Here is a 12,492-nt window from a genome sequence, read left to right as displayed (position 1 = left end):
TTCAGATGTAATATTTTCTCTCTCTTTAAAATTCCCCTGTGCCACGTCTCTAATTCACCAATAAATCCAGCCTATTACATCTTTTTTTGGTCATTAACAGTGATGCCTCTTTTTATCTTCATCACGAAAACATGAGACTATAGCAGCATAAAAAGAGCAGGATGATTTAGAGCGAGAGGAACGTTGGTGATGAGAGGCGTTAATAAAAACATAGACATCTTATTTGATTTATGTGCTCTCTTAGAAGTTCCCTGATTAGGACAAATCTCCCTGCTACACAATCATATGCACGCACACACACACACACACACACACACACACACACACACACACACACACACACACACACATACGCAGTCTCTCTTAATCACATTGACTTGACCTCACTGGTCAAGATCTAGACAGGTTACATATTGATGCACATGTAGCATTAAGGTTTGTGTGTGTGTGTGTGTGTGCGTGCATGCATGCGTCTACAGTACTGAAGACTGTATTGAGGAGATCAAGGATCTGGTTCTACATCAAAGAAGGCACTCTTTGATTAGATCCTGAGGGACTAACTGCTGTACTGCGCCAACTGTCATTGCACGCACGCATGCACACGCGCACACACTTAGCATGCTAAAATATGCTGTTCATCCACATACAGAACTCTGCAGCTGCATCAGGTTCCCGAGTAGCTGTGAAACCACATAACACCTGAAGGACAGGTGAATTTGCATGTGTAGCTGAGTGGTTCAGAGAGGCCGACAAGGCGGTTGCCCTTGCACTGTCTGATTGTCTGACTCTTAAATCAATGCGAAAGCAAAAAACAAGGAAAACTTAAACCTTGCGTCACTGAATGGTCTCAAAAAACAGTCAATGTGTGGGCATAATGAAAATTACATTTGCTCTCACAAGACAAGGTCTTCTGAAAAATGTCTCCACAACACGATTATTTTTTTCATCTGTTGTTTGGGGGAGATGTTGTTTTTAATCTTTTTTTTTTCTTATTATCACACCATAACCAAATCTTCACTCTATTATTACATTGTGTTGCCTAATTCTCTCCGCATAAAAATGGTGCACAGGAAGATGGGCAGACAGAGACAGGAATAAAAGTATAATTTTTGGGTCTCTTTTGAGGAAATTGTCAATCAATACGTCTTAATTTAAAAAAGTAAAAGAGGGGGAATAGTGTATGTGTGTGTCTGTGTGTGTTTGGGGGGGTGAGATTGAGGGGGACGGAAGCGACGCTGCACACGTCTATTTTAATTGCTCCAAAGATGACAGCAGGAGTTTAAAAATAGAAAGCAATCTCAGAGCGCGCTCTCTCTCAGCCTGGGAGTCCCAGGTCAGAACCACTGAGGGCAGAGTGACAGAGCATCCCGCTTCTCGAGAGGCTTCACCAGCAAACACATGATGTAACTGAGTGTAAGACGAGAGAGAGGAGGAGAGAGGGGGAGAGAGAGAGAAAGCGGTAAGCATGCTGAGCCAGGTGTTCTACTTCACCAAACCACTCAGCTGATATTAAATTCTGACATGATGACTTCATCCTGGAGCACTTAGCCACTCAGCAGTTATTACATCATCAGACTTGGAAAGAGGCCCAATGATGTCATCCCCAGGGTGCGGAAAGTGGGTACACACAGAAATCAATGGATAGACTGTAATATTAAAAGAAAAAAAAGAGGCTTTTACCGTAGATAAAGTGATGTTATGAGTGATTTTCTGTGAAATAAAGCGGTTGGATGTGACGATATTTTAACCTTAACTTTATCCATTAACCTAAAAGGAGCTAAATGCCTCTAGTGGTAATACTGTTCTTGAATATATATACACACACACACACACACACAAATACTTACATTCCCACACTGGTGAAATAAAAACATCAAACTCGTGTATTTTCTCAGAACTTGCCATATTTTATAGTAAGGTACATACATTTACATTTCAGCTGTCTTTGTGCTCACAGTAAGGGGGGACAAAACACCTACAGTAAACTTGTGGCTCACACACACACGCGCACACACACACACACACACACACACACACACACACAAACACACCAACACACACACACACACACACAGTCGCTTCAGTACCAGCACTCTCTCATTGAACACACGCACATAAATGCATCCACAGTTAACTGTCCCCAGTGCACTCTGTCTGTTCCAGTCTATTCTCAAACCACCTAATTTAGGCTTTCTTGTACTTAATAAGTAATCATATATGAAATACCACTTATACTTACAAAACATGTTCAACAACTCAACCATAAGAGTACAAAACAAGAACATAAATAAAAACAATCTACATCTTTATGAAGAAAACATTGTCGTTATAAAATAAACTTTAATAATCCACATTTTTTACAGCATTGTCAGATGTGGTTCATTCTGGTTTTCATATGATGGTCTAGGTTACTATTTAGAGGAGGAAGAGCCGGAGAAAGAGAAGAAGAAGAGGGAGCCGAGGAAGAAAAGAAGAAGAAGAGTAAAAGCGACATTTAAGACATTCTGCACTGCACACGGCTACAGTGACAATTGGTTGTTGCCATGGAGATGACGTTGCATGTTACCAGGTGATTTTCGGTGACAGTCTTTGGGATCATTTAAAGCTACAGGGTTCTCTTTGTCAAGCCCCGCCCTCGCCCGCTGAACCCCAATAACTTCAAAGATAAGTGATTGAGTGATTGATTGAATGATGACATCACTTCAAATGACCCTCCCAATAACACAAAAGCCCCCCCCCCCCCCCTCCCAATTTGTTTCCCCCCTCGCCCTCACTAAAAGTCCAATGGGCATTAAATCCCGCCCATCCTCATTCCATCCCTCTCGCGGTTGGACCAGATCAGACATGGACGGCGTAATCCACTAACACCGCGGCGTTCTAGTCCTCTGACAAGCCGTGCCACTTGGCAATCTGGCGACGCGGGTGGTCACAGATCTCCCTCCAGTGCTCGCCGGCTGTGCCCGCCACCGACGTGCCCAGCACCAGGCGCCCAAGGCTGGTGTTGGGGCAGCGCGAGTTGCCCGTGTCTGAGTCCATCAGCAGCAGCTCCACGCTGGTGTCTCTCAGGCCCTCGTCGGAGGGCAGATCAAAGACGAAGAGCTCGTTGAAGACGGGGTTGGGGGAGCACTTCTTCACGTGGGTCTTCTTCTTACACACGCGCTTCTTCCCTTGGTACATGTTCACCTTGACGTACGGATCTAGGGTGCGAAGGATAAAAAAAAGAGCAGATGAACAAAGTACGCATGGTGAATATCCCTGCAGCGGCTGCAGAGTGGGAGATTGCTCCTAGGCCGGATCAATACCGTAATCGATAGAGCGGAAATGATGGATGTTAGTGATGGGGACAAAAGAGGCTGGCTGTGTAAACACTTTGAGTGTGTGTGTGTGTGTGCTTGTCACTAAAGGGCTCTCTATCACATCCAGATCACATTACTTCAGTGCGGTGGCGGTGGCATTACAATCGCAGCATCCAAAGTGGTCTGGGCTGCTTGGCAGGAGGAGGGATATGACTTCCGTCGCATTCGTCTATGGGTACGTGACCGAAGTTTGTGCACACAATGAATGGATTGCATTTCGAAAAGGTCCCGCTGAAAGTGCACCGTGTGTACCTGTGGGTCCGTTGTTTTCAGTCTTGGGCAGGTGGCGAGCTTTGAGGACCACCACGGTCAGCGTGTTGGTGGTGGACTGGTAGCACAGGGAGAGCAGCAGCTCGCCTCGGCCCGAGGACTTCTGTGGAGAGACGGGGGGGATTTACATCATCACACCTGTATTCAGTAACACCTTAGAGAGTTACTAAATGACTTACTAAATAATTAGCTACTATCGACAACGTTGTGGGGAAGCCTGCTGCTGCTTGTACTGCCAGTGGTGTCAATTCTGCCAACTAAACAATCATCACCTGCTTATGTGTTGTGCTCTCATGTCTCAACTAGCACAAAACGGGTGAGGGAGAAGCTCCCTTCTCTGCACTACATCTGTGACACACACACACACACACACACATCCAACGTCTGTGTCCACACCAAAGAGAGTTGGCGCCTCGGCTGCTGCGGCCACACCTAACGGGACGTGACACCTCGGCTCATGGTCGCCATGGCAATGAGAAGTGGCACACGGGCAAAGACAACCTCTACCCCTGACCTGATGTTAAGGTCTCTGAAAATCCAGATGTGAGCGTGACGCAGATGTTTTTCTAAATCATTCTTCCTGGGTAGATGTATTATAGATGAGAGAACAAGCGACTAAAGACTCTCTCTCACACACACACACACACACACACACACACACACACACACACACACACAAATCCTACTCTATTCTCATGTTTTTGTCGTCCTCCAGGGTGAAAACAGGGCGATGGCTACGCTGCTTGAGACATGCTGTATTGATTCTCTGCTGCGTGTTCACACACTCACACACACACACAAACACACACACACACACACACACACACACACACATACAAATCCTCCTCTATTCTAATGTTTTTGTCGTCCTCCAGGGTGAAAACAGGGCGATGGCTACGCTGCTTGAGCCATGCTGTATTGATTCTCTGCTGCGTGCTCACACACACACACACACACACACACACACACACACACACACACACACACTTACCCGCACAAAGCAGTGAGACTAAATCTATGCCATGCAGACAAAGAGAGCCACCACCCTGTAGGCAAAGGGCTGCTTCTAATCAGATGGAACACTGCATACGCTTCAAACTGAGAGAATTCAGCCAAAAAACGTCTTATTTGCACATCATACACATAACCACATGGTGAAATTAAATACTAGATGTAATATTGATGAGCAAATCTTAATCTTCTTAAATTATATGTTTCTTTGCACACACTCCTGTTGTCAATTCATCAAAAAAAAGGTTGTTTGCACTTTGATTGAAAGGAGTTCTCTTTCCAACGCAGAAGAACTAGTATGTTCTCTTTAAATAAAGAAAACACTGTGAATAAGCACAGCTGATACACAGTGAGTTTCTCTTCTCACCTGCCGACATGAAATGACACAATAGAGATCACAAGAAGATCTCTGCAAAGCAAGCTCGTGGATTCTAAAACTCATTTTCTATTGATTGCACTACAAAGCATTCAGACACAGCAGACTCCTCCCTGCAGCAGAGGTTTAAGAGAATTGAAAACATATATATGGTTAGTCTCAGCGTGGATAGAGCCAGCAGAAGATTTAAGAAATAGTATCCTCTTGATGATAAAAAAAAACAGAGGGGGCTCTGCTGAGGGGGAATGAACATTTTATATTTCTCAGAATCTGAGTCGCATTTCCCAGCACTTCTCTAGAGTACTATATCTTATCAGAGATCTTTAAAGATATTACAGAAAGCTCACATTGCTCCTGGGAAGACACAAATGTGGGTGAACATATCCTCTCCCACCCGGTAGCCACGGTGCTTCCATTAAAGCAGAGTACAATATCAGTCCACAAATCTATAATTACATTGATATCATCTCCCATTCCACCTGCAAATGGACGAATGCTCATGTCCAGCCAAACCATCTAGTACCAATCTATAGAGCACTGCTGTGTACTAGACCACAGACCTTTGATAAGGACAGAGCTATCATCTTACAATCCATCGTTTAAATCGATTTAATGCAATGACGTCAACCCTGCTGCCACAATCCAAGTTTAATCCAATGCGTTTTTAAGGAAACATATATATACTAATGGGTATTTTCTGTCACAGTACTACAGCACAGCATATCAGGCCACATCTCAACAAACTGGCTCTGATACTGAAGATACATGAAGTTCCTCTAAAAGAAAAAAGGTCCCACTGGAAATTAGTTTAAGTACGTTTGTGGTCCTCACAGTTGCCGGGAGCAGAAGTCTACTGACCACCAGCCCATAGATCCATACTGTTACTGATATCCCTCCATCTAATCAATACACTATTGGGAATGTTAAAATGTCCATGTGATTCCCTTTCAAATTGACCGTCCCCGTGTCTCTGTTATAATTATCTTCATTGAATCTAACACAAATTAACCATCATTTTGAGTAATTTGATGGTTTGCTAAGTGGCAGGTATTTTCAGAGAAAAACATGTCATATTGTATGTGTTACAGCTATAACGTAAACATCAGCTCTTCAGGATTTAGGTAAAATCACACACCAAAGGCTTTCAGGCATCCAAACCGGCAGCGGCCCAATAAAGAACAATACCAGTCCTCAGTTGAAGCTTATAAAGACATAATGGGGCTCACAGAGCTCATCCCCATTGGCTTCATTTCACAATAACACTTTTCTAACCTAACCAGTGATGGACACAATGAAAGGGAATTGCTTTATTGAATTCACTAAATGTATTAGCTTTCATTCAAGGTGCATATTATGCCATTAGAGCTAAATTAACACTTGAAAGCAGCATGAGAGATTGCACTGTGTCAGGAAAGAGGCATTTGCATTTTGGTGAGTTAGAGACAGCTCCATGATTAAAACACCATTACATCTTGATAGGATAGTTATGTACTGACTTGGGTACTGATTTATATCCCATTAGTGGAAGCACTTTTGTCACGAAGAGAGAATGATGAGTCATTATTGGACCAGTTTTGCAATTTGAAGTAATTTTGCGGTGAGACTGTTTGTGTGATATAAATATATAGTATGCGGCAAAATCATTTTGAGACACTGTATGTGTCATAAATCGAAACCCAAAGATTGCGCTCAAGAAAACTGATAACTAATAAATCATGAATTCAAAGGGTTCAAACAGGATTGTTCCAGATCTTACCTTGACATTCTTCTTGATGATTTCTCGGCTCATTAGGACACGCCCCTCTGATAAGTCGATCCCGGATAAGGGTACAAGGGTCTCTCCGATGACCTCATCACGGGAGAACCTATCAAAGCTCAGCACCATGAAGTGAAGGGCCAGCTCCGACACTCGGGCCAGCGGGATCCCGTAGAAGCTGAAGGTCTCGTCAAAGGCGGGGTCAAGAGTCTTCCTCAGGACTCTGGTCTTCACCCGGTGCTTTTTCTCCGGCAGCAGGGTCAGCTTGATGTAAGGGTCAGAGGTCAGCGACTGCTCATCAGTTGGAGTCAGGCCATGGGCTTCCTAGATCAAAGTCAAATCAATCAATCAGACAAGAATGCATGAAACCATTTCGATCAAAAAATGATTGTCAAGGCACACAAAGACGTCAAACCACCAGCCTAAACGCATACAGTACCTTGATATGGACGATGAACGCCTTCTTCTCTGGCTGGTATTCCAGGGAGAAGTGGAGGGTCCCTAGTCCGCCCTCCCGCTCCTCTCCCTGGGGCTTGTCCACAGCCGGGGTGGGCGCCTGGCTGGAGAGGGTGCTGGATGGAGAAGGGGGATCACGGCGGTCCATCACCCCAGGTTGGGTGAAACCTGCATGGGGAGAGGGCAGCTCCAGGTCCGGGGAGCTGCGCACCTTCTGGTTGTGGTGATGAAATGGTTTGGTGGTGAAGTTGCCATTCAGATCCCTGTTCTCCAGATCCAGATGCAGAGCCTGTCTAGAACCGTTTGGACTCGAGGCCAGTTTACCGTTGCTGGTCGGACTCATTGGCGCCGCGGTGTGGCAGTTTCCGTTAACATCAGTTTTACCGGCGTCGTTAGTTGTCATGGTGGCATGTGCAGCGAACTTCTTCTTGCTGCTGAGGCTTTCCGGATAAATGTCGACCCCTTTGAGCATGTGCACAAACTTGTATGGAGGTGTCTTCTGGGACTTGGCGTTTTTTCGCTGGCAACAGATCCATGCAAACGCTGACACAGTGAAGACGAGGCCGAAGACACTCACCACAGCGACACCTACTGGCACCGCAACTGTGGAGGAGGACAGAGAGAGATAACTTGAATTAAAAATGTCTGACCACACACCTCAACAAACACTGTGCAACAAGCACCAGTAAACCTTAAAAAAAACACAAAACAATTGTTCTCCTCAACAGATTTAATTGTTGCACGGAGGCAATTAAAATCTTTTGTGGGTGTGACTGACGCATGCAGGCTGCAGTCTTGACTCAGATGGAGATGAAGACAACACAATCTGTTCAACCCTGAAGAAGAACGATCAGTACTGTGTTCATATTCCAAACAAATCCTCAGGAAACAGGTGGTGGAAATAATGAACTGCTGGGAAAACAGTTGGTGGATCATGGTTCACCCTGATATCCCAACTGAATGGCATAATAGCCCGGAAATTAGCGATAGGCCCCGTGTTATATTAATTTATATTCCTCCTTCTTTTTCTTCAGCAGTATCGGTACTTTAGGGACCTAATTACTTTCAATGGCACTTTTGTCTCCTATAGCATCACTACAACGTTACTATGGAGACACGACTGGGATATTTGCCACTCAGTGCTTCGGTTCTTTGTTTTGTGGTTTTCAGACTGTGACTCAACAGCAATCATGTTGCCTTCTCATGCAGTCAGAGTTAATAGTTCTATTTCAATGGAGGAAATGCGCACTATTTCCTGCAGTTAAGAGGGCGGCACAGTGGAAAAGCAATCAGGGTACCACCCATACAAGGAGGGAGTGAGAGGGGTGGGGTTGGGGGGTGAGCACATCACTAATGTGGGCCACATATACAGGTAAACAGCAATGTATCACAATAGTATATAGACGTACATTCTTCTGTGAAAGTTGTCGGCATAGAATCGATCTAAAATGTATTAAGAACCTGAAGGGACTGCCTCTAACTAACGAGGGACAGTAAGCTCATTTCGAGTTCAGATCCCAGCACTTGTACATACTGTTTCCTCCCTTTTCTTGTCCTTAATATTTCAGCCTAACTTCCTGGGTGGACAGGTTTTCACGGCAACAACAACAGACAGATGGATGGATGTGGCAACGGGAGGGCGGTGATTGAGCTGCTGAATCGAGAGGAGATAAAGGAAACAAACAGGTGCTTTCCATGCTTCACCTGTGCTTTAGAAAAAACCTGCTGTACTCAAGTGTATTAAATAATGAACTTATCTAACCTAGACGTAAAACATGTCACCTGCACCCCATTGGTTGGTTTTCCTGATGATTTGCTGTCACCCTTAAGCTAGTTGTAAAATGGAGGCTGGAGGTTTTCCCAAACACAAGGGGGGGGCCAATCATATTTCTGGACTCCCCTCTAGACACACCCCTGAACAACGCACTGGACAAAGCCGTTCCCTTTAACTTGAGTATTGTTTGATAGAATGGGCTACTCTAACATACCTATACCTATATTTATTAAAACCAAGAAAATAGTGCATACATCAAAATGAAACACATTCGCTTTTCTTAAAAGGATTAAGACACTAAAATGAGTAACGTTAGCTAATACTTTTGAGACAAGTGACGTGTAATGATTAACTCTGTACTTTTTGAAGATGAACAAGCCCAAGTCTACCACTGACAACATCACACATTAACAACCGTGTCAATCTAATGAATCAAACTGGTCCCACTCACCGAGCTGAGCTCCTTCCTCCGTGATTGGAGCCATGTTCGCTGTCCAAGGTGCTGAAACGGTCCGTCTGCGTTCACACCTCGCTCTCTTCTCTACGGCGGCGAACTCGCTCTCCTGATGACGGGGTGCAGTAAATCTCCACAAAATCTCGGCTTTGATTACGTTTTAATAATGAAAAAGGTTTTGTATGGCTTCAATAATTGAAAGGGGCAGCCTTGTTTTCCCAGAGAGGAGGATGGAGGGATGCTCTGTCCTCACGCTGCTGCTGTTTCTCTGTGATGCGTGAGTGTGTCTCAGAGGCGGCAACACCCAGTTCCTTCTTCCTCTCTCTCTCTCTCTCTCTCACTCTCTCTCTCTCCTTGTTTGCTCCGTCTCTCTCTCAGCCTCCGTTCACCAACTCCTCCCCCTCCCCACCGGTAACGCTGAGCTCATCGGTGCTGACGCAGTAGTGACGGAGGCTGGCTGTGAAATCAGGACCCCCGGTTCAGCAGCACAACAGGGCTGCCAATTCCCCTGATTGATTGGAAGTGAACGGCCTTAGTCTCAATCGCTCTGTGTCTGTGATTAGTTGCGTATTTCTGTGTGCGTAGGCCTTCTTCCATTTTTGTTAAGACTGGTGAATGGATGTGTTATACTGAGGCCCTATCATGCATTAAAGTTAGTTATAATTTGTCTGGTTTTTATGCAGTGATGTTTTCCTCTGATTTATAGATTGTTAGAATAACAGCTTTGTTTATAGAATAATTTATTATAAACCTGCCAAAATACTGCAGATGAACATTAACTAATTACATTCACAGCTGAATAAAGAACAACCCTGGTTGTATTCAAACTGTACTGTATGTGCACATTATCCCACATATGTAAAGGTAGGCCTACTGACATCATGCAGATCCCTGTGTCCTAAGTTGCACTGCTGCGTATTATTAATATAATTTCATGATAAAGAATAGGTTACAGAAAATGTAAATACAGTTGTAACAGTATATTGTATGATAAGTGTGTGTAATTCACTGCACAGTCGCTGAATAAAACTAGAAGACAATAAGGAAGGAAATGAAAAGTTTGGTATGGGTTGGAAGACATATTTTATAGCTTTTACGTTGTGTGATGATCACCAGACTGAGGACTTTGTGTATCCTGCCCAAACGAAGACGGACTGGGTGGTTTGGCTCATTTAAAATAAACTATGTTACCATGCCACTTGTGATGTTTAATGTATATTCAATGTGTCTAACTGTAATAATTAAGTTTATTTGTGCAGGTAATATCATGCCCACAGTCAGTTGCACTACCCCTGATATAATCCAACACTGACCCCTGGTGTTCATAGTAAAGAATACATTTTCCCTGAAAACAACAAAGGCCAGAAAATCTGTAATGGTCGTGATTTAAGCAATAGTATTGGAATGCAAAAGCATTTACACTAAACCAAGCACACTGGACACCAAGAATTGGAACCAATGAAGATTTAAAACCCATCTCAAAAGAAAGACGATAGATAGACAGAGCTTCAGTGAGTTTACAGTATATGGAGAATAATGGAGGATGTTTTCTTCGGCCTTTCTAAGTGTCCCAAAACATGGTGGAAAGCAACATTGACAGAATATTTGTCTATAGAGGACACGTTGCAGCCTGAGCATACAACTGATTATCATTTATATAAAACCGGTAGCTCAAGTGAAGAAATCCGATTGGTTCATAGCCGCGAAACAATAACCACGTACCACTATGATGTCTAATTCCTTTGCACTTTCAGCATCACTCCATGTCTGAGAAAAACACCCTACAGTAATGTGTCGTCATGGTTGCTGAGTGACATGAGGGGATTACAACCACAAACAGGGAACATGTTACAGATACAAATTATATGCAAAAACACGATACACAAAAAGAATCATCTCAGGTAAATTTCTATGAAGGAGTGGATTAAGCAGTGCCCATCTCCTACTAAACGACATGCAGAGCTCGACAAAGAGGAGGTTCAATAGTGTCGCTCAGAAGCAGGCCAGCAGGAATGCAGCAGAAATAAACTAACCGCTGCCTTCGCAGAACCACGATTCAGATATGGCTTTCTAGACAAGAGAGATTGTGGTTGTAAGTGGTGTAATGGTAATTTTTTACCTGGTATATATTTCTACTTACATAGTATATATTTCTACTCAGTATAATGTATTCATGCTTTAGCAATTTTGTTGAACTTCACCGTGTCTCCGTTGTGCAAAAGAAGAATTCTCCCTTGTTCACAAAGATAACTGTGTTGTATGAGAATGTTCCACCACCAAGGCCTTTGGGCCACTTGTTGTGGTTGCTGACAGTTTGTTTTTCATTGTTGTTCCTATCAGTCTGAGACCGAAAGTCTGAGACCAAAATGTCTGTAACATTGGCCATCGGCCCCCAAAGTTGCTCATAGAGTATAAAGAAAGCTTGTTCACTTTGTTCTTGGTTCTTCCTCACTGAGACTCTACGCGTTCTGTTGTGATGATTGAGCCTTCTTTACGCAGAGAATAAATACTTAAAAGAAAACCTGTTTTTTGGTATTATGTATTTCAGCATTACAAGACTCACGCAAAGCAGGTATAGGAATTCTTTCCACTACAGTGGTCACAAGCATTAAAACCTCTCTCCAGAGCTACAGGCAACCGAAACTCAGGGACCCAAGAAAGTGGAGCAACATCCTCCCCACGGCAAGCACCACACACACACACCTAACCAATAAATGGAAGCCTAGTACAAGCAGTTATCAAAGTCATTCTACTGACCTAGTATAGCTTCACAAGAATTAAACAAAAAAAGATCAGAAAAACTCAGAACAAAGTAAACCCCTCCCCAATCTGCTGCAGGTTCATTTTCAATACATAACCAGTCCACTCAGCCTCTCTGGTCCCAGTTTCTATGTCCTTCTCCGCTACCCAAAGTTTTCAAACATGTTGAGCTGAATAAGGTCTCACACACCCCAGTAAAGGTAAAAGTTCCTTGTATTTAGCATGTTAGCTAGACACAACGTGCACCTGCATGCAGCTAGTTTAACACTCCCAAAAAAA

General features: G+C 43.8%; 1 protein-coding gene across 1 annotated transcript; it reads right to left on the bottom strand.

The window, feature by feature from the left end:
* Nucleotides 1–2,877: 2,877 nt before the first annotated feature.
* syt4 (synaptotagmin IV) lies at nt 2,878–9,484 on the bottom strand (the record flags this gene model as incomplete). The annotated part of the gene is made up of 5 exons (XM_079184503.1): nt 2,878–3,197; nt 3,609–3,729; nt 6,770–7,093; nt 7,209–7,828; nt 9,451–9,484. 5 exons carry the CDS (start codon nt 9,482–9,484, stop codon nt 2,878–2,880), a joined length of 1,419 nt encoding a protein of 472 aa, XP_079040629.1.
* Nucleotides 9,485–12,492: the final 3,008 nt, after the last annotated feature.

The sequence above is a fragment of the Pholis gunnellus genome (genome assembly GCF_910591455.1).
Source record: "Pholis gunnellus genome assembly, chromosome: 23".
NCBI lineage: Eukaryota > Metazoa > Chordata > Actinopteri > Perciformes > Pholidae > Pholis > Pholis gunnellus.
The sequence above is the reverse complement of the archived record's forward strand: the minus strand, read 5'-3'. Positions and strand labels throughout refer to the sequence as shown.